This window comes from Anopheles arabiensis, chromosome 2 (assembly GCF_016920715.1).
Source record: "Anopheles arabiensis isolate DONGOLA chromosome 2, AaraD3, whole genome shotgun sequence".
Classification (NCBI taxonomy): domain Eukaryota; kingdom Metazoa; phylum Arthropoda; class Insecta; order Diptera; family Culicidae; genus Anopheles; species Anopheles arabiensis.
In genome coordinates this window covers 87,780,806-87,803,627 of record NC_053517.1, presented here as the reverse complement: position 1 = coordinate 87,803,627, position 22,822 = coordinate 87,780,806, and the positions used below count along the sequence as shown (strand labels likewise).

At 45.2% G+C, this 22,822-nt stretch overlaps 2 protein-coding genes across 3 annotated transcripts; one reads left to right on the top strand and one right to left on the bottom strand.

The window, feature by feature from the left end:
• Nucleotides 1–6,463: 6,463 nt before the first annotated feature.
• Nucleotides 6,464–12,997, top strand: LOC120893997. Of its 2 annotated transcripts, none has more exons than XM_040296286.1 (4): nt 6,464–6,968; nt 10,694–11,227; nt 11,311–11,377; nt 11,465–12,997. In XM_040296286.1, exons 2-4 carry the CDS (start codon nt 10,771–10,773, stop codon nt 11,472–11,474), a joined length of 534 nt encoding a protein of 177 aa, XP_040152220.1. In that variant the 5' UTR covers nt 6,464–6,968; nt 10,694–10,770; the 3' UTR covers nt 11,475–12,997. The 2 variants fall into 2 exon arrangements, with proteins under 2 accessions (XP_040152220.1, XP_040152219.1); XM_040296285.1 differs by having other exon boundaries at nt 6,464–6,971; nt 10,696–11,227.
• A 148-nt stretch (nt 12,998–13,145) lies between these two features.
• On the bottom strand, nt 13,146–16,125 carry LOC120893996 (probable lysine-specific demethylase 4A). The gene is made up of 3 exons (XM_040296284.1): nt 15,663–16,125; nt 14,624–15,576; nt 13,146–14,544 (listed from the first exon to the last, which is right to left on the bottom strand). Exons 1-3 carry the CDS (start codon nt 15,774–15,776, stop codon nt 14,298–14,300), a joined length of 1,314 nt encoding a protein of 437 aa, XP_040152218.1. The 5' UTR covers nt 15,777–16,125; the 3' UTR covers nt 13,146–14,297.
• Nucleotides 16,126–22,822: the final 6,697 nt, after the last annotated feature.

Below are 22,822 nucleotides of genomic sequence, written 5' to 3'. Positions count from 1 at the left end.
CAACAACCGTAACGATCGGTCGCCGTCAATGTTTACCAACAGTGAGAAGCAAAAAGAAAACGACGGCCCGCCTAGGGGGAAAGGGATACGGTTGCATCAAACAGCAACAATAGCAACAACAAATGGCAACAAACAAACAAAAAACAATTCAGCATCGTCCGACGTTTTTGCGCTCGGCCAACCGCTTGACCTCGCCGCTCGCCGTACCGGGCCGGGCCCGGTCGGGGCCTTTGGGTGCGCGACACGCGAGAACCAATTCGTCAGCGATTGACAGATTTGCTGTCGGCCCACATTCGGAACCATGGTCCCGGGCCCCTGTGCCGGTCGGATCGATGATCGTCGCGGTGCCGCACCATATCGAGGGTCGTAGGGCCAACCTTGTTGGGTGGTTATCGGTGCTGGAAATCAGCTGGCGCGGTCGCTTTCTCTCTCTCGCGTGTGCCGACGTTAGCAAGAAAGCCCTGTTCTGACGCGATCGCCACTACCGATAAGCCGATGGAGTAGATCGATCTGCGACTGCGATCGTTGCGATCGACTGACGGTGGGATCTGGCTACGCTGGTGATCCCTTTTGATGGGTGCAGTGTAGGGTTCCGGGTTACTGTAAATATTGCACCCTTTCTGTGTGTTAGTAGGTTTACTACAAAGCCTTGTCACGCAAGGCCAAACACGGGGAGAGGGCCTCTGACGGCAATCGAACGGGAGAAATGGCTGGATTTTACCATTCGCAAGAAACACGCAGGTCACGCAAGTGTCACTCTCGGCTAGTGACGTCCTTTAGCGAATGGGGAAAGGCTGATGCCTAATAACGTGCACGTACGAATGATTCGTAGGGAATTGCAACAAACAACACGTCCTCAGGGGGGTCTGGTGTTTGTGGGCAGGAAAGCTGGGAACTAGGCTAAAAATAAACGATCTAAAATTGTACAAATCAAGCTAATCAACGGCTCTCCAGTCTCGGGGCCTCAACGTCCATCGTCCAGGATGCGTTGGTCGCTAGTACTCTGTCAACTATATACATACCGAATACTATAGATTACCGATCTACGGGACCTCAGGCAACCACCTAGTCGATCTGCCACTGGCTTTGCGTGTAGTTTTGCATGGAGTGTTGACATGATTATTGATGAACTACCTGATCAACTAACCCATGAACATCCGATACATCCGACGAACTCTAATCTATCCCAACAAACCTTTAGAGATTTCACAGAGAAGCAATCGTATTCTCTTATTATTTACTGCCGCTTTGCCATTTTACTATAACCACTTTGATGTTTGTGTCAACCCACGACACAAATCTTTTATGCGCCGATAATGTAAGACTTTTTGGAACATGAAACCAAGCAGCCAAAAGAATTACCATTAAATACTGCAGGAGTCATATGACTCATTTTGGTTTGGGGTGCTCGATAACAAATGTGGATATAGTCATCAATAAACCAACAGTTGGTGACCTTTCATCGTTTCAAACGACCCTAATAACCAATGATCAAATTGTATGATATCAAACATTGGATTTAAAACATAAACTGTAATGGAACTTGACGAAAAAATCGCCTTCTGGTGAAATTCTTCTTGGAGCAACACCTCGATGCTCTGGGAGATTAGCACAATTGGTGTAGGGTTACTCGTTTCGCGCTCCGTTCTTGGGAGAGTAACCACGACTACGCGAAAAGGTGTTTGTTGCTCGTCCGTCGGATACAACAAGCTAGGCCTTCATTATTGGTCGCTTTGGCTACCCGGCATTGCTCTCGTTGGTACCAGCTTGCTAGAACCCTTCGTCCTAGGGCGCTGCTGGTCGTTACGGAGACAAGGACCTTCTTCACCACCCATAACCCGTTCTTAAGCATAGTCATGCTATGAACGAGGTATCTGATGCGTACGAGCCAGGCTTGATGGTTGCCCGATGTGTTGTCCCGCAGTAATGTTCTTCATGCATCGCGTCTAAACGATTATCGTTCTTGTTATTGTTGTGCGTAAGTGTGTGTTGTAGCATACGTCTATACATTTCCATTCTATGCTTAAGTTTAGATGTACATTTTGCTGTCACCAAACAGTTGAACCAGTAGACCATTTAATGCTCAAATGGAAGCCTTCGACTTCAGCTTGATAACGCACAGCTTTAAAACTAGGTAATTGAACGCCACCGAGAATAAGTAAAATGCTCCCAAGTATACAAAATTGTAAGTTTTTGGATACCAGACCAGACTCATTAATGGTCTTAATAAATAAGTAAATACCGAGCACTTACCGAGCAACATTGTGTTTCGGCAGGTTCGGAGATTATTTGTGCGGCTCCTTCCCAACAAAAAAAACGTGCAACGACCTGTCCGTTCCAGTACAATCAGGAATGGTGCACCTTTGTAAAGCTTTGTCGAAGAATGTCGAAAAGAAAGGAGACCAAAATCGACAAAAAAGCGGAGACGTCGCGCGTGATCATACAAGTCATTCGCCTTGATCTTTTACGAGACACGTTCGGGTCCATGATCGAGACATGATCGAGAAACGTCCATAATGTGTCGTGTTGAAGAATTTGCTTCAAATTCTAACATCGCACACAAACGCACTCACACACACACCGTCTGTGTGTGTTTTTTGTTTCACCGGACATTGCACAGCACCGTCACCGATCGATCGAGCCATTTCGGCAGGGTCAATGGCTACCGCAGATGCCGCACACACACACACACACCGACACACACTTGAGCTAATAATAGACCCGTTCGCAAATTCCAGTGCCCTCCACCGACAAGGGGGGTCGGTCTAACGCTATCGGGCACATCAATCATCGGGCCGGCTGCCTAATTTCAGTACTCGAACCTGTTGCGAACTCTACGCGCCCTACGCTGTTGACGTGTTTTTGCTGACGTAAAGGAACGAAATGAGGGGGGGGGGGGCAAAAAAGGCAACAAAGCTTAATGCCTGCCAAACTGACTAGGAGGGCCTGGTCTTGTTCAAGGTCGCATCCAATGTTCATTCATAGCAGTGTTGCGAGGAGCCGCCGAAAAAGAAGGGAAAGAGCCTTCAACGCATCGCATGTGTGGCAACGGAACGTGCACACCGCAAAAAGGGGCTCGATCATTGATCATCCGATCGGTCGATTGACCAATGGGCGTGATCGTAACATCGTCGTGGAATGTGCGGAATTCCACAGCCGTTGGTATTCGGCCGTATCTCTCGTTCCCTATCCTTCCGCTGCTGAAGGACAGGAGAAAGCAAACAAAAAAAGCCAACCGACCATACCATGGAGCTCACGTGAAGCAGCGTCCAAAACAAGCCGACTCCAAATTCCTCCCCAACCGTTCGATTCGCTGTCATTAATTGTTAAAAAAAAACAACACACACACAACCGAAAGGGTCATTCGCTTCCGTCATCCGTGGTTTGCTTTTGACCTGTTTTCATCGTCCGTCGGGCCGGCCCAGTGTCTGCTTCCTTTGCGCAGCACACAAACAACAAAAGCAACACACAAAACAAAAACGCCAAACATGGATCGCTCGAAAGACGATCACCTCGTTTCGCTTCCTTCCACGAAACGTGCGCGCCAAATGGAATTCCCGCCAAAATTGGTAACTCGTCCCGCCGTGGTGGTGGTCTGCCGATCTGCGTTTTGGCTGATGAAAGACGGCACACCGTGCGCGTCATGATCGTGGTGGGGCCCAACATTTGGGGACGTTTGCCTTTATTTTCTTTTTTTTAACGTTCCTTTTATGCTTTCTTTCTTTCGGGTGGGGTGCCTAACTTCGAGCCATGTTTTTGCTATGCTGGGTCACATTAGCATGATGCAATCGATCGCTTTCGGCGCGTCACTTCTGCGCCCACAGTGCGACACCTGGCGGCAAGCAGAAACGGCTACAAAAAAAACCCCGGTCCCCCGGTTTCTAAAAATCGGTCAGACTGATTGCATAGCTCGGCAGCGGCTTTCGTGTGTGTGTGCGCCTTTATATGATAAAGATTATCAGCACGGGCCACTGAAAAACTGCTATCTCGATGTATGTTATCTCGAGCACGAGCATATCGGTATGTTTATGATCTTCTCACACGCACACTTGTACCGGAACGTGCACAGGGTCGCTGTCGGACGCGTTGGGTGGCAGCGGTCGATTCAGTGGTCAATTCTGCAATCTGATGCAAGTGCCGAATGGATTGCTACATGGGGCAAATATTTGGCAACGTGGGAAAACAGACCATGATGGAATGAAGAATAAACGAACGAAAGAGAAGCACATTTTGATAAGAGTTTGGAGGTTTTATTTATTGCGCAGTTTATAACTCACTTGGCTTTGCAGTCACTTGCTTGATGTATAATACCAAAAGTGACATCATTTGTGTGCAAGCAATCACACAGAATAGCACATTTTTATTGTCTTTTTTTATTAATAATGTTGTGTATTGGTTTCGATTGTAATGATAATGAAACAGATGGCCCGTTCTTTCTGCTCATGGCGTATGACTTAAACTCAATTGTCTCTTTTCCTCTCTTTTGTGTTGCCTCGTTCGATTACGATTCAGGACAGCCGGATCGTACGTTTCCGGTGTCTCATCGATCAACTCTACACCCCACCCCGACGGAGGAAGGTTATCGAACGATGTGAACGCATCAACAGACAAACACACACACACGCATGCACACCACAATGCTACAATTCCTCGTGTTCTCTCACGTGCCGCAACATTCAAACGAGCCTCCGTGCGCGCAGCCTGTGTACTACGCAATCGGACGATCAGACCGATGTTACCGACGAAGAAAAAGAGGCTAAAAACACACACCGGACAGCCGCGCGAGATGCCGATTCATGTGTATGTGGTGGCGCGTGGTGTTTTCTAAATCATCAAATTGTTATCGCACCGATCGACGCCAGAGTGTAGCGTAGCTACGGAAGCATAACACCTCGAACGAAACGAACCACCGACGCTGTGGAAAAGTTTCTAGCATACGTATTATTGAGCTTATTTTTTTAATTAATTTTAATTTATTACAGTTTAATTTTATTTAAATAAGCATTATTTATGCAGCTTTGAATTGATTATTACATTGCATTATGATTTTAAGCACTCAACATAACGCAATGGTTACTACGATACCTATTTCACTGTGTGCCACGTGGCTACTTAGCGCATGAAGTGGTGCGTACATGGAGGCGCCCAGTCGTTGGTGCATCATCAGGAGACAAAGGTATAAAAACTTTCTTAATTATTTGTACTCATTTTACAAGCAAACTGAAATGGGTTCTGCCCGAAAAGAAAGAAAAAAGGACTCAAAATAGCTGCCATGTGATTGTTGTTTTAAAGCCACTGCTCGTTGACCTCGTCAACGACGCAGCAAAACCACAGTTGCATGTCCTCGGGCAAGGACCAAACCCATGCTGGCAGACGAGCGGAAATCAGAAAACAAGACAAATGACGTATTTTTTCTTAGGACTGAAGCCGTTCTTCTTTTTTTCTTTTTTTTGCACATCCAAACGAACTCGCTACAGCAACAAAAGAAACCCATTATTAAAGAGTGACGTATTCGTGGTTCACGTGGTAGCAAACGCAATGAATTTTGATTTTAATTGTAGAAAAATTCCACTGACTGTGCTAGTGTAGTAGATTTCGTCATACCTTTTAAAAATTAAATCATACGATAATTTCGCTGACTAACCGCCAATCACCCAGTCTGCCCATTTTTACACCTCAATGGCCATTATGTTTGGCATGTTCATGCTGCCGACAGACTATAATGGGCAAAACAGAAACAGGCAAACTGAAGCCAACCTTACGCGATACTCCCTTCTCTTACTGCGCCACAAAAAAAAATGGAGGTAGACTAAAATTGGTAAATTAAAACAAACAAAAAACGCTCCCAACACACATCCTGCCACTATCGTTACTATACTCAAGCAGCGTGTAGGGACCGGTGGGCAAAAAAAAGGGTGAAACAAAAAGCCGATTTGGAACAAATTCAAGCTCGATCGGTATTCAGCAACAGGTGGAGCAAGAAGCTTCGTGGAAATTTAATGTTGGGCGTAAAGGGGAATAGAAGGACAGAGCTGTGGCGAGCTAGCGATGGCGACGAGTGCCGCTGCAAGAAGTCTAGCAAGCAGGCAAGAGACAGCAGAGTGATAAGAAGCGGTGGCAAGAGTGAGATAACGCCCAAGGCAAAACGGGGTAAAGGAGTCACAGGGCGCGGGGCGCAACCGACGCCGATGCCAAGAGAAGGCTGAAGCCACGAAGCGTACGAAGGCGATGATAGCGGCAACATAGTGGCCATTCGCCAACGTTCAGTGGCAGCGAGGGGAGAAGAGAGCGCGTACGAGAGAGAGTGGGAGAGAGAGAGAGACAGAGAGAGGCCAGTGAGGTAGAAGAAGCGCGCGCGAACGCTCGGAAGCCGCGCACGATCGTGCTCGGGTAAGCGGGAGCATGTGTAACAAAACTCTATATAAAGAAGTGGTCGAGCTGCAGTCAGCATCAGTTTAGCGCTTCGCTACGCAACGATAAGCAGCCAGCCACAAGCAACCGGAAAGGCAGCGCTGCCGGCGCCAGACATCTCAGCGCAAGATTAAGCAAAACGTGAAAGTTGCAACGAAGTAATTGATTAATTGCAACTAGCAACAAAAGAAAAAGGGCAGTTTTGTTCAATTGTTTAAAAAAGCGGTGAAAAAGAGTTTTTTTTTGTAAAAAAGTGTAACAAGTGTGAAGTGACAGCATTGAAACAGGCATCGAAAGTGAGTTAAAAGCACCGATGCATCTTATATGGACGATTGTGTGAACAGTGTGTGCATTGGAAACGCTTTGCAGCAAAAGATACGGAAAAGATAGTGAAACTGACCATCATTTTCAAACTCAACTCTAAAATCGAGAGCAAGTGTTTGTGTGTTTCCACTGACTAAAACGGTGATTGTTCTTGGAACTGCGGGAAAGCAAACGCAGCGTCACCGGTGGACTCAGCAGCGCTGGTTCTATTCGCTTGCGCCCCGAAGCTAGAAAAGGTGAATATTTTTGCTACATTGCTTTGCTATTTGGTAATTTTAAATCGTAACGAGCATCGATGCCGCAGAGTCGGTGAGTCATTTTGGGTTCTGTTTCGTGGAAATCCATAATTAAAGTCCGTGTCGCTTTGCCCGTGGTGATTTGATGGTGGTCCAACAAAGAAACACAGGACAGAGCCTGCGGGAAAAGCAAAACAATAAAATGAGGAAGAGCAGGAGGTGGAAAAAAATCAGCTGAATGGGGTGAGCATGTGGTACCGAAATGCTATTTTCCTGTTTTTCCATTTCCCCGCGCGTGCCGGTATTGTGAAGGGAGTGGGACCTACCGGGATGAATGCAAATTCATTGGCGGCTTCACGGATCAACGGGTTTTAATAACATCGCCTCCGTTGGAGATGAGGATGGGGAAAGTAAGGGATGAGGGAGAGTTAGAAAGAAAGAGAGCGAGGATGTGAACGATGTTCCACCTGTTGCTTCCCTGTTGGACCAATCATCGGTTGTTGCTGATGTTGCGTTTATGTTTTTTGCCCCATTTTCGATTCCGGTCCTCTGGCGTCCGGCACAAGAAGTGCCGGGTAAACCGACGTTTAAAACGAAAAACTTGCCCACCGACACAGAACAGGAAAGCACGTTAATCCCGTAACGCCAACGCGATCTGGCGAATGCTTTGTTGCTGCTTCTTCCATTGCAGTATTATGCCCGCCAAGGAAGAAGGCTTATTTGCCCTCTTAGTGGCTGTATAAATGGTAAAAATAATCTAATCTAACTCTGCTCTACCACAAACCACTAAAAATATTTCTTTAAATAAGCATCAACAATATCTCTTGACGAACGAGGGGTGGAGAAAGTAAGAATAAAATTATTACCTCACTCCATGACCCCAGCTGCCTCATAAAACATATCAATTGTTCGCATATTCATTATTCCGCAATTTAAATAAAAAATTAAACGTGTTTAGTATTCGCGGAAACCTCGAAAGCTCCACTCCCTCGCTCGCTACTGCCGCACAACATCAAGTCGAGCAGTTTTCGAGCAGTTGTCAGTTTGTTTTGATTGAAGCACGCGTGGCTGCGGCCGTCAAATGCTGCCCCGACTTTGCTAACGCTAATGTACTGAAACCACAAAACGCTGCAGAAGGTCGTGTGGCTGGGTGTAAGTACCACCCCCCCCCTCCCACCCCCCCTCCTCCATTTATTCCACACGTTTCTCGAACTGTTTGCTAAACTTTTCACCCTTCTACTGCGGGGGTTTTTCTTGACGTTTGACGGCTCAGCCGAATCAATGGAAATCCTTCACGGTGGGGTAGGCTTTGCCGCCACATCTTCGTCACCGGTTTTACATGCAGCATACATGGCATTAATGTTTTGCTGTCTCAGAGCAGTGGAAGAAGGATAGTTGGCTGTATCTTGTATGGCTTCCACTACCCTCTTGCCCAGGAGCTTCAACTCTTCACCCCAGTGTGCTGCCTATCTGGCGTCATCTGCGGACTGCTGCGCCCACGATAGGCAGCTCATCTTTATGGGACGAAAATACGCTCAAACCGGTTGGGGTTTCTCGGGTGAGCGTTTTCGATAGCCCGACACGCGGGCATCTTTTTGTCGTGCCGCTCAGTGAGCCATGAAATACCATTTCTTCCACGAACTCGACTGCTTGGACTGTTCTAAAAGTGACGAGCTGCGGGGTTGTAATGTAACCGTTACTGCTTCCACGCGCTGATGTTTAAAGCAAAATGCAGTCAGCCACGCAAAGTACGCATTGAATATTGAATTTTCAAAACATTTCCAACGCATTTTTGTTGTTTTTGTTGAAGCAAAAAATGTATAAAAACTCTGTTCAGGCGCACGAAAGACGTAGGATGTTCGGTACAGTAAGCTGTCCCCCCCCCCCCGATTCAGCCTAATTCCTACGCCCGGAGGATGTAACGCATGCTTACCATTCTCTACTGACTTTATCCATTTATGCAGCCTCGGGATGTTTTTTTTTTCTCGCGCTCTCTCGCTGGTGGAGACTCCCATGCGTCAGCGTGTTCAATAATTAATTGCAAACAAAGGCTGGAAGTATTTTTAGGCCATGTTTTGCCAGAGGAAAGAAGCTGGATGTATGCGTCAGTTTATGATGCAACGGTGTTAATACGTTGGTGGTAAAGAGCTGTCTGAAGTAGCTTTCATTGATTGTCTTTTTTGAAGGTGTTCTTAAGGGAAAAGATTTCAGAATGAGTATTTGAACGGGTAATTTACGAATTAAGCAGACATTTAATGCATTATATTCCTGATAATTAAAGTGCACTTAGTTGTGGGAGCATAAGTGACACAGAAAAGGTACGCCGTCATTGCTAAACTTTTACCTCCCTAATGACACACCATTAGCCCTGCGAAAGGCGAACACTAATCCCTGTTCCTTTAAGTAGCCTCTTTTATGATAAGACACCTTCACTCACCCAATCGCGGTGATTTATTTGAGTTTCGCTCTCTTCAAATGAGAAAAAAAAACACACTTAAATCATAATTGCAAACCGAGTACCGAGTCTGGGGAGCCATATCATGGTGGGCGGCTCATAAAACGAACGAATGCGTAATGGACCAACAGCAGCGGCACAGAGCGATGGCGCAAATAGCAGGCGTGGCTCGCACCACGAAAGGATGGAAGAAAAAAAAAACAATGGATGGAAAGAAAACGGCAACGCAAAGTGTGTGGCGAACGCACGCGATAATGCCACGTGCCATGGACGATTGGGGATGCGAACACTGATTGGCTGAGCACGAGCCCGTATTGGGTGTTAATTCTTGTGTTTTTTTCTTGCTTTCTCGGAGCGGTTTGTTTTATTTTATTTGCCAACCTTGTTTAATGTAATTTTTAAACAAGTTATATTTCACTTTGATTGAAATGACGGCTGGTTTGCGTGATTGTGCAAGCAGTTAACAACATTCCGTTTAAAAGTTTAAAATAATTCAAACCGCAGTGTAGCGCAATTGTGTAAAATGAGGAAAATGGGGGAAAACTTTCGCACATTGTTGCTGCCTTTAGTGTTGTCCTTAACCTTCCTGTGGGTGGCTGCGCTGTGCCGGACCTTGAAAACACAGGCACGGTCATTGTAACGTGCTTTTATATAAGTGTTTGGCAAGTGTTTGCCCGTTTTCTGCTGGGGAAAAACTGCATCCAGTGCATCCCGTGCAGTGTGCAGTAGCCCCCCTCACCCCACGGGTTGCACACGCTGTTACGCAACGTGACTTTCAAACAGGGCAAGACTCGAATGCTGTTAAAACAATGAGCTGCAGGAAGGAAGGAGTCCGTCTCGCCACATGCACCCAGTTGCTGCTGCCGGAGGAGGGGGGGGGGGGATCTTTAACAACTTTTTGTGAGAGGAAAAATTCTAAGAAACTTTCCACACTCCTTTTAGAGGTTAGTCGCTTGTTAGTCTATCGACTTTTTCACTACGGCTATTGTTATTTCAAACAATCATTTTCGAGACAAGTTAAAGGCGCTGTATAAACACTCTCCTTTCTCCCTGCCCATTGAAAGCAATCTTTTCCAATAAACCCACCCAGCTGACCGGACGGTTTGCAAACATCGAACACTAATTGGAGCCCACCCGGCGGGCACGCGACCAAGATAGGCGAATTTGTTTGCGAAACCAAACTTTCCCCGGTTATTTAAAATGAAAAGTTTTATTCTACCGAAAACTCACCCCTAAAGGTCACTCTGCTTTCGCCCTCTCTTTGCACAGCCTACTTACTACACGCTGCACGCGCGTAAAACGCACCGGAAGGACACGCGGAGCAGAACAACTACTACTACAACAATGATTACCCATTGGACGCTGATCGTGCTGGTGGCGGTCGCCGTTGCCGGGCCGTGCACGGTACTGGCCCGCCCGCTAGAACCGGAAGCGCCGGCCGAGATCTACAACGAGCTGGCGGAGGAGTTTCAGCGGCTGCACAACCAGGAGATACGCTTCCTGCAGTATCTGAGCGTGCAGGCGGAGCGGCAGCAGCGCGAAGAAGCCTACCTTCAGGCGCAGCGCGAACAGCAGCAGCTTGCGCTAGACGTACGCAGCAGCAGCAGCAGCAACGCGCTGCTAGACGATGCCGGCTCGCTCCTCGACGACATACCGCAGGAGTACGGACGGGCCGAGGAGGCGGCCAACAGTTCTGGGCGCAATCTGAACGGATACGGACACGAGAGCGTCACCCAGAGCGAACCGGTGCAGAAGGAAATTCCGCACCAGAAGAGCAAAAATGATAAGAAAAATAATCACTGTAAGTAGCTAAGGCGAAGCTACAGGTTGAACCTTGCTTTGGATACTAATTTTCGTATTGTCTGCCTTTTCTCTTTCTACCAGATATGTCCTTGTGTCACTTCAAGCTGTGCAACATGGGCCGTAAACGCAATCAACGATATCCTCAATTGTAAGTATTGCTTGGCTAGGGTTGTAGTATTTTGTTTTTTACGAATTAATTTTAATAATTTCTATCCTACTCTCTACTCCACCCCAGCTGGAACTAAATGGTGAACGAGCGCTGACAAAACCAGAACGACACTTCTATGTACAATGAAACAGCAAACTAAACAAAAAAACACGCTTCACCGGAAAAGAGATTCCAATGGTAGCCAACCGGATCGGGGGACATTCCAACCCACTCGATGATAGAGAACGCCGCACATACATGGCATACATTTATACGCCCACAGTACAACCAGCAGCAGCAGCAGCAGCATGAGCAGCATCATACATATTAGTAACCCAGGCAAACATCCAGACACACCTCAGTGTAAACCGTACTATGGAGAACAGGAAGTAGAGATCATGGACATGCTCACCAAGCAGTAGCAAAACAAAATACATTAACGAGAAACCATTGGGCAAAGAAAGAGAAATCAGAAAAGAAACAAAAATACTTAAAACAAACGAAAAAAAAACAAGGAGATAAGAAACAAACATACGAACGGGGAAAAAAACAAGACAAATTATTTATGATATACTTAAATTATTGATTGAAAATACTATTGAAATGTTACTTAAATTTATCTAATTGCTATATACAATTCAGTGAAGGCAATGGTAGGGACAGGACAAAGGAGGACAATGAGGGATTACGGTGCCGTAGAGAGAAAGTCCGCGTATTAGCGATGGTAGAGAAGCAGCAGTAGCAGCAGACAGTAACAACACATCACATTGGCCATGAAGTGTGTAGGGTACAGTGTGTGTAGATCCGAGACCATCCAAGCCGAAGCGAGCACGCCAGCGCGTAGATTCTCGTACGGAACATGAACAAGTATTCAGAATTATCTGTTTTTCTTTATGCATCGTTTTACTGTAACTGTCATACATTCCACATTTTAGTGCAACCAAAAACAAAAAACAAAAAGGTCTCATTCATTTCATTGTTTAGTTTTTTAGCTTTAAAGTGGCAAACCATTCCGGACCATCATCGCAGGATTGTTAGCGGGCAGGATAAGGTGTTAGGGATTTATTTTGTGTTTGAAAGTACGCAAAACCAAAACCTGGAAAGCAAACGATTCGTATTATTAGCTTTAATTTTTAATCGTATTATAATTAAAATTCAACATATTCACAAAAAGGCATACGGTTTACGTTCACTTACGTGCTTACCAATCATTGAAACCCGTTGCGGTAGGGAACGGTGGGGATCGATACGAGAGGGTGAGTTTTGCTGGTTTCTGACCCATCTGAGAAACGAACGAAACACGAACAAAGGTCCTTCACCCCTATCTATTGCGCCCATTTTTTCCAACCTATTCTGCTTCGATGTATTACAAAAAGGAAACATGCAAAAGGACGAAAAACCCCTAACGGAAAGCTTACTTAGAATAGTATAGTACACATCATACTATTTATTGGACAACACTCCTATCAGCTAATGTATAATGGTTAAATAATCGCATTACAACAAAAAGGAAAAAGAAACACTGAAACTGCAAAATGAAAACGGAAACGAGACAGTGCTGTTCCAGCGTGTTTATGTATATACGTATGTTTATGTAAATGTATGGTTTCGTTGTAATTATTTGCTGCTAATAATAGTTTTTTTAGCAATTTCCGAACGATGCTGCTTCTGATGTTACGCTGAATTAGCTCACGAGATTTGCCAGAAACCTTTTCCCGACCCCTTGTTGAGAAATGGACGAAAGAAAGGAAGAGGAACACATTCAGAGGATTGTTGGTAGAACGTAAAAAGATTATATTTATTGCTAGGCATCACCGAATTCGAGGACACTCTTTCGACTTTACTCGGCGCACTCTCTACCTTCTACTGCTACCTACCCCTCCCACCCCGAATTGTACCCGAATTGGCGCCAATAGTATTCACGAGGGTACGCTACTTAAGCTCAAAACGAATCGTCTTTTTAAATACATTATAAACCATAATTTCTTTTTAGTCTCCTTCACATCAGACGGGCTGCCCCCTCTTCCCCCCTTTTTCCAGCTGCCAATGGATGCAGTGCCCCTGTTCTGGCCTGTTCTGTTTCCCGCGCTTTGGTAGCTCCACGTGCGTCATCTCACGCACATGGTGGTGGTGTTGGGTGATTCTCGTTCCGTCGTTTTTTTTTGCATTTCGCTTTTAAAATCACACTATTACACAATGTACTACTACTGAACGGAAATCGTTACTAAAATATAGCTGTATCATCATGTCTGCATGTGGCACGTTGCGCATTCTAATCTTCACTGAACAGAACTGTTGACTGTTGACTAATGAGTTAGTATGCGCTACGCGATGCACAGTTTAAGGATGTGGGAAAATAAAGTAATAAAAAAAACATCTGGGGGAAAATACACACATACAAGCACGTCAACACACGCACGCACACACGCACACCATCAATCGCACAATCACTGCCCGGTGCGATGTACAACAGAGTTCGGGCAGGTGGGTTATAATCAGTTGTGAGATCTGCTTTGTCTAGCAAATGGGCGGGGGATGGAGTGTTGCGAACGCTTCAAACACGTCGCCCAAAATACGAATACTACAAAACACAAAAAAAAAAACATTTACCTAACTATCGATTAATTGCACAGCGGAAACGGCCAGGCGTATAGGGTGAGTGTGCGTCTAGCGCCACTAGTAATGCATTCGAATTCCGTTTGCATTCCGGCCAGAACTGCTGCACACTGCCTGCCTTTCTATTCCGCTTTCACTATCTCTCCTCTCTCGCAGGTTTATGCTAAAGAGAGCGAGAGAGTATATGTGTGGTGTGGTACAAAACTAACGTTTAAACCTTCTGGTAGTTGCGTTAGCAGTGCACTAGTAGTATAGGATCCGGGGACGAAGCAACGGGTTAGTGTTTGTTGTCCCGTGCGATCCACTAAACGGCATTATCGTTGATCAGATCGATCGTTCGTGTGTGGAAGCGCAGCTTGGTGCCACTTTTGACCGGCCCATCAATCAGCAGATCGGTCGCAACGCCACACTCCCTACCCTCCAGCTTGCTCCAGACGGATTTCAGTCTATCTTTTGCCTTTTCGCTCGTCTTTTTCACTACCTTCTTTTTGTCCATCTTGACCGGCGCACAGCCACGCTTCTGTGGAACGGTGGTATCTGTGGTACATTTGCTGTGCAAAAAAGGGAAATAAAATAAATTAAAAAAACCGTTTTAAACATGGAAACGAATGGTGTTGCAAAATGGCCTACCTTTTAAAGTTCTTCGGCAGCATCGGTTTCGGGGCGGCACAGTAGTTGGTCGGATCCTCCGGATGGTAGCCATAGTCTTCCCCGCGTAACCACCGCTCATAGCACTCGGGCTGGAAGCGGCGCACGAACGTTTCCATCGAAATTTTCACCATATCGGGCCGGCAGTTGCACACCGATGCCCGCTTCCCGTACTCGATCCATCGCTCCGTCGCGAAGTTGGTCGATTCCGCACAGTTAAACCCATGGTTAAACCCGGCATGATACCCGTACGGAAAGGTAATCATGATTTCGCCCGGCTCCTGGGTGATCTTGTTGAACGGGATGTTGTTCGCCTTCAGCACCTGCGTGCTGATCAGCGTCATCTTGTGGCGCAGGAACGCTTTGCACTCCTGGTAGTTGGCGGGAAACATGCGCTCCGCCAGCTTCTCCAGCTTGCGACCGTGCTCGGGCGGAATCGCGTACCACGTCTTCGGTGCCCCGAAGTGCAGATAGTTGATGGAGTACAGATCCATATCCTCCGTGTGCCAGGCGAAGGTCGTTTTCCACATGCCAAAGTACAGGTACGCCGTGTTGACGCCTGCAATCGATATGTTGTAGTCCGCGTTCACGTAGTCCAGTATGGTGCCGAGACAGTTGATGTTCCACACCTTCACCTCCGGGTCGGTCAGGCTGCCCGGTACATCCGCGCCGTAGATCGGGGCGACGTACGTTATGTTTTTCCAAAACTTCTTCTCAATATCGGCATAGTCAAAGTGTTTCGGGGTCGCGTGTCTTTCCTCCTTCGTTTTCTCGTAAAACTCCTGCACCGTCATCGCGCGCTTCTGGATGTTGATCTGCTGGTAGGCACCCTGCATACCCGACGCCACCTGCGAGATGGGCGTGCGGATGTTGACGTTAATGTTTTTAATATCGTATCCCTGCTTGCGCGGGACCCATTCCGGCGGCGGGACGACCTACAAAGCAAACACAAATAATAAACAAAACAATTCATGGGCACGCTGGGAATGAGCGTGTAAACACAGGCGGACTGGAGGCTCACCTTCACCAGACCCGCCTTGTGGGCTCCCTTCGACTCCATGTAGTCGATGTAAGCCGGAAAGTCCTGGAACTCTTCCCAGGTTGGCCGAAAGACCATTATTCTCGGTATGCTCATGGTTGTGGCCGCGGTTCCGCTGTGCCCCTCCTATTGCATCCCCCGGGGAGTGTTTTTCTTTGCACAAACCCACACACAACCTGCTGTTTAGGTTTGCTGTTTCTTCCTCTTCTTGCGTGCGAGGAAGCACTACGACGACAGGCACGGGCTGCAAAGTTGTCCCGCAGGGGGTGAATGCTAGATGCTGGCGAGGTGCGTTTCCTCTACGTTCATTATCTGCAAATGGAAAACATTGATCTTACACACTATTTGGGTCACTTTTTGCGTATGTTTTATTTAGAAAACTGCTAGCTTTAGGTAGAGCACAAATTTGGTGAGCTGATTTGTTTTTCTATTTTGGCTACAGCTGTCAAAATACTTTCTCGCCTGGCTCGTCTAACCACCTCTTCAGGATTGCATGGAGGCGTTTAAGCGCTCAGATTCAGGAGTTCAATAAGGGTTGATGTCGTTGAGGGCTCTTTGTTTTACTTTTTACAAAAATATTGCGTAAATTTGATCAGTATCTATTAGTAAAGCTTACATTGTGAGTTATATTGGGTTTTTGTTTGAGTAAAAGTACATTTTGACCCACAACTTAATCACTATTCTAACTCTAGCAACTTTTCAAATCATCACCAGCACAGTGGGAAAGTGTCACGTGGCACGTCAAAGATATTTTGAATTGAATTTAAGCAGCTCTAATGTTCTTCTGTTTTAAGATTGTTTATGCTTTCTTTATTTAAATTTCTATTTGTTTGCAAAGTTCAATATATTTACCTGCTTGTCATAATCTAAATATAGGCTAATTGAATAACAGTCGTAAAAGCATCTTCCAAAGAACATGCTGTATGATTTGATTTAAAATCTCTAACACTGCTTCTAGACGACCCAAAAAATCTTGCGCGACAATTTTTTGCGACTCTTTCTATCTGTCAAACCATCCTTGTTTTAGCACGAATGTATGGCTTACTTTGATCGTAATGTCGCGAAACGCGAGCGTTGCCTTTCTGTGAAAATTTCACAAACCCGCGACAATCACGGTTGACTCTGATTTTGTTCTAAAACTGAGATGTTGTTTTAGAACAAAGAGCTCGCAGAAAATTTGTCGCGGTACATAAGTTGGTCGTCTAGCACTGCTTCAGACGACCAGCTTTTGTTCTAAAACAACATCTCAGTTTTAGAACAAAATCAGAGTCAACCGTGATTGTCGCGGGTTTGTGAAATTTTCACAGAAAGGCAACGCTCGCGTTTCGCGACATTACGATCAAAGTAAGCCATACATTCGTGCTAAAACAAGCAAGATCTATTAAGGAGAACAGGTCGATGCAAAGCCCGTTGCTAGGTTGCCATTTTCAGGTCGCTTTTGACAGTTTCATGAAAAAGTGTTTACAAACAAACGGCTAATAGTTAACGCGGAAAAGTGGACGAATTTACTATTAGGAAGATTAAATTGGTTAAATTTCTTGTGGTCAATCACTTCTGGAGAATTAAGGAGGCGTAATTGCAGTCTATTCTGTGTTCAGAAACGTTGATAATCGTTTTGATTGTTTGCCATTCCGTGACCACAAACCAACGGTTTTCAACGGTGCTGCTGGGAAAACGAAAAGTTTAACATGTTCCAACTAGGTAACAGAAGTCCTATTTACTTTCAATGAAACACTGAGAGTAAAATGAAACATCCAATCGACACACACTGATACAATATGCATACCGTCCTTTGCTTATAACCCGGCGACGAATGATAAATGAGATCCATGGATTCAATCATGTTGAGTTAAGCTTAATAAAGGAAAGGAATCTAAATCAAAGTTCAACAAAACGATACAGTGAAAGGTGTGAACACAAAGGTTAGTATAAACTGTAAGGTGTTCACACTGCTGTCAGATTAGGCGTCGGTGCAAACTCCAACACTCCTCCTCACCGACGACTCCATCGTACAACTACTCGATATTGAGCAGTTTACAAAAGAACTCGTGCTTTTGCGGTCCCAACGGTTTGGTCATGATGTCGGCTATCATTACCTCGGTTGGACAATATTCCAGGGTGATCTCGTTCCTTTCGCACAACTCCTGCACGAAACGTTCTTTCGTGTCGATGTGTTTGGATCTGCGATGAGTTCTTTCTGTCTTCACGAATGCCAAACACCCTTGGTTGTCTTCTTTGATGACTGTAGGATTTGATGTGCTTTCTCCAAAATCTCGAAGCAGCTTTCGCAACCAAATCGTCTCTTGGCATGCTTGTGACAATGCCACGTACTCGGCCTCCATAGATGATAGGGTGACACACGTTTGTCTACGGCTGGCCCAAGATATAGCTCCTCCGCAGTACATGAACACGAATCCCGACGTTGAGCGCCGGCTCTCGGTGTCTCCAGCCCAATCAGAGTCAGAGTATCCACACAGCCCTTCATTTTCAGCACCACCAAGTCGCAGATAATTCTCTTTAGTTCCTTTCAAGAAACGCAGTACTTGTTTAGCTGCATTCCAATCAGTTTGGGTCGGTGCGGCAAATTTTCTCCCGAGGATGGCTGTAGCGGCTGCGATGTCTGGTCTAGCTGTCACAGCAAGATACAATAAACCTCCTACCAGACTGCGGTATACTGTTACATTTTCAAGCAGTTCCGATTCATCACACTGTTGTTTCAAATAGCCCTGATCCATAGGCGATTTCGAACATTTCGCATCTTTCATTCCATGGGCTTCCAATAATTTTTCGATAAATAGCTTCAATCTCAGCTTATAGCATCCTCCATCTCGCTGCACTTCCATGCCTAGAAAATGCTTTATTTCACCCAAACAAGTTATCTCAAATTCTCGACTGAGATCTTTATGAATCAGTAAGGCTTCTTCTTCTGTTGATGTGGCTATGAGCATATCGTCTACGTACACAAGCAAGAAGATCGAATTATTATTTGTAGACTTTACATACATGCATTGATCTGCCGAAGAAGCTTTGAATGCTAGTTTGGCTAACACGTCGCTTAATTTTCGATACCAACAACGAGCAGATTGGTGTAATCCATAAAGGCTCCGTTTAAGCCGACAAACTAGCTCCTCCTGCCCATTTACTGCGAAACCAGGTGGTTGACTCATGTAAATTTCTTCGCTTAGTGTTCCATTCAAGTATGCCGTTTTCACGTCCAGATGGCGTACTGTCATTTTTCGTTTACAAGCAACAGTGAGAAAAGTTCGAAATGTCGAGTGATTTGTCACTGGGGCATACACGTCACTATAATCAATGCCAAATCGTTGCGTATAACCTTGTGCTACAACACGAGCTTTGTACTTAACTATTTCATCATGCTCATTTCTTTTGATTTTAAATACCCATCTTGAACCAATGGCTTTACGTCCCTTAGGAAGGGGTACCAATTCCCATGTTCCAATCTTATGATGTGATTGCATTTCGGACGCCATGGCTTCACGCCACTCTGTTTCTTTCATGGCCTCTTCTACATTTAAAGGTTCTTCACGAGCACACGAAGCTACGCCAGCTGCGTACTCTAAAACATAATCTTCAAGGTACGGAGGCGGTCTTGTTACTCTTTCTGGGCGAGCATTTTCATCTGTTTCTGTGTTTTGGATCTCCTCCTCTCCTGATGCCCCTTCGCTTGTCTGTGCGATTACCGTTTCGTCATTGTCATCGCTTGCATTCTTTTGAGAACGTGGAACTAATGAAACTTCTACAAAACTGTTTCTATTTTCATGTTCGATGAACCGGGCGTCTCGACTTATTGTTATGTCGTCAGTTTCAGGATTCACAAATCTATAAGCTTTATGCTCTGAGGAGTATCCAACCAATTTCAGCTTTATAGCTCTATCGTCTAACTTATTTCGTTTTACTTTCGGCAAGTGAACATAAGCGTCACTACCAAAAATGCGTATGTGTCTTAAGTCCGGCTTACGATTCCACCATAGCTCATACGGTGTTTTGTTAACGGATCTAGACGGTAAGCGGTTCTGCATGTATGTTGCCGTTAACATTGCCTCACCCCAAAAACGTTTATCCATACCCGAATCGATCAGCATACAAGTAGCCATCTCGGTGATCGATCGATTCTTTCGTTCTGCTACGCCGTTGGATTGAGGGGAATAGGGTGTTGTGAACTGAGGCTTAATTCCATTATCAACGTAAAATTTTCGCAACCTTGTGTTGTCGAATTCCCCTCCACCATCAGAACGAATAAAACGAGGTTTTCTGCCGAAAATATTTCCTACCCACTCTACGTATTCGATTATTTTCTCCGTGGCATCTGATTTCTTCTGCAGTAAACAAGTTACGGTAAATCTGCTAAAATCATCGACTATATGCATAACATACCTGTTGCCACTCGGTGTTAGTGTTTCCATCGGACCACATACGTCTGTGTGCACGATGTCCAATACCTTCGTCGACTTCCGGTCGGTCACAGCTGGGAAGGGGGCTCGGGTAGATTTCCCCTGAAGGCAGCACTCGCACACCAGTTTCACTCCGCAATCGATGATCTTCATCCCGGTGCCTAGCTGCTCCTTGTTGATTCTCTCGATGGCTGCCCAATCGCGGTGTCCCAGACGCCGGTGCCACTGATGCTGACAATTCTGATGTTGTTCGCTGGCTGCTCTCATGGACGACTCCGCCAATTGTAGATAGTACTGACCATTGTACCGTACGCCAGTTGCCACGATGGTTCCATGCATGTCGATAATTTTGCACCCTTCGCAGTCGAATATCGCACTCATATTTTTCTTCGCTAGGCGATCTACTGAGATTAGATTTGCTTCTAATCCGGGCACATATTTCAAGTCACTGAAGGTAATGTGCCGCTTCTCCTGATTACCATCAATCACAGAAATAACCGCTTTTCCTTCTCCGAGAACCCTTGTCTTTTCACCATTTGCGAGCGTTATAAAACCTCCAGCAAATTCGTTCAATTCGGTGAAAATGGCTTTGTCGTTGCACATATGAGCACTGGCACCGCTGTCGATAATCCAAGCGTTGCTGCACCCACCGTTAACAACAAAAGCTGTTCCAGGAACATCGCTCAATACGGTCTTCGCGTTGCCATTGTTCTTACTTTGGTTTTGTCTCTTTTTGCAATTTGCCATGAGATGGCCGGGCTTCTTACAAAAATGACAAAGACGGGGAGGACGGTGTCGATTATTTTCTGCTGAGCTATGTGCTTTGTCGCTCCTATTGTTTGAGCCACACTCACGTTCGATCCTGCGCTGGTTTTCATCCGCTATTTTCGATCGCACCAATTCCACAGAAATGTCGTCATCCGACAAACAATCGAGTGCTGTCACTAACGTATCATACGATGCGGGAAGGCTACGAAAAATCATGCATATTTTCGTGTCGGTGTCGAGAGCCATCCCAGCTGCACTCAAGCGATCGAATAATTCGTCGATTTTAAATAAATGCTGTTCAACATCACCATGCTCTGCCAGGTTCAACGCGCAAAGTTTCTTCAGTAGTGAAACTTTTACCGATCGCGTATTTTTCTCGTGATGTTTCTTGAGAGCATTGAAAACATCATGTGCCGTTTCCTTATTTTTCACTAATGGGAGCTGATTGTCTTCCAGCGATAAGATGATAGTTGCCTTAGCGTGCCTATTGTCGGACATCCAATCATCATCTGCTATGTTCTTAGCCTCCGGTTGCTTCTCCACAACCTCCCAAAGATCATCACGCTGTAGCAAGTTTTTCTATACGCACTTTCCAAGTGCTCCAATTTGTTGCGTTTAGTTTCGGGAACGACATCTTGCTGTCCACCATTTTGTATTCGGTACTGCTCGTAGCTGCTTAGCACTGTGGATTTCTATTCGGAAGCGCGACCGAATTCAATCGTAATTTTTCACACACGTACTCGACTCTGACTGGTCAAGATATTATGCAGCAGAAATTACGCAATTAGCCTCTAACTGGGCCCATAACCTGTTGAGTTAAGCTTAATAAAAGGAATAAATCCAACAAACGCAGTGGTTCCGTTCTGGCTGACGGTCTAAGCTCAACTACAAAGTTCATTTATTGTCTGATCAAGATATTTACATGATACAAAACAAGGTAACAAAATAAAGAAAGGTGTGAACACAAAGGTTAGTATAAACTGTAAGGTGTTCACACTGCTGTCAGATTAGGCGTCGGTGCAAACTCCAACAAATCAGCCATGTATTATTCTAATTCGATTCTATTTCTTATAATATTCTAAAAGGAAATGAGTGCAAAATGCTGAACAAAACTTCCATTCGCTCCATAGCAACGTCCATCGCTAAACATAAACAATGTTCACTTTAACTGTCAAAATTTTCCCATGGCTTTCTGTCATTTTACTCTAAACGCTTCGACCTGTTCTCTTTCAAGGACCTTGAAAACAAGGATGGTTTGACAGATAGAAAGAGTCGCAAAAAATTGTCGCGCAAGATTTTTTGGGTCGTCTAGAAGCAGTGTAGAAGCAGTGTAACAAAACACGATTGCGAGCTACAAATGTTATGCATCAAGTGGATCGTCGTTTATCCGGGTAACTTTTATCCGGCTGTCCGTTTATCTGTGCTGTTGAGAAATGACAGTTCAATACAAATGTCACTTTGTGTGCTGAGGAGGATATTTTAAAAAACGATTATCAGATCACAATGTCATAACAAAAAACGCTATAATTCATAGCACATTTCTAATATTCTCCTTGGAAATAGATTAAGTTGATAAACTGGCTAGGGTTTACCAAAACATAATATACTTTTTTAAAAAAAGATCAGGAATTTGTGACGAAACATATACAGGCGGTCCCCGAGATGCACGGTTAATGGGGACCAAAATCGGCCGCAAAATACCGCGTATCTCGAATTTCCGCGAAAGTCGAATCGCGTGATTTCCAGCTAAAATATCACTAACTTTCGTGTGATTTTGTAAGTAGGGGGTTGTTTTAGTCACTTTATGATTTATTTGATATGATTCTGACTGAATACAACAAAGCTTTGGTAATAGTTTTTAATATTTAATCAAAACGGAAATTATTTTGCAATTTACAATTGATGTGTCAAATCAGTACAATTTCCTCAAAGAGTTGTCAAATTTAGAAATCCGCCTATCTC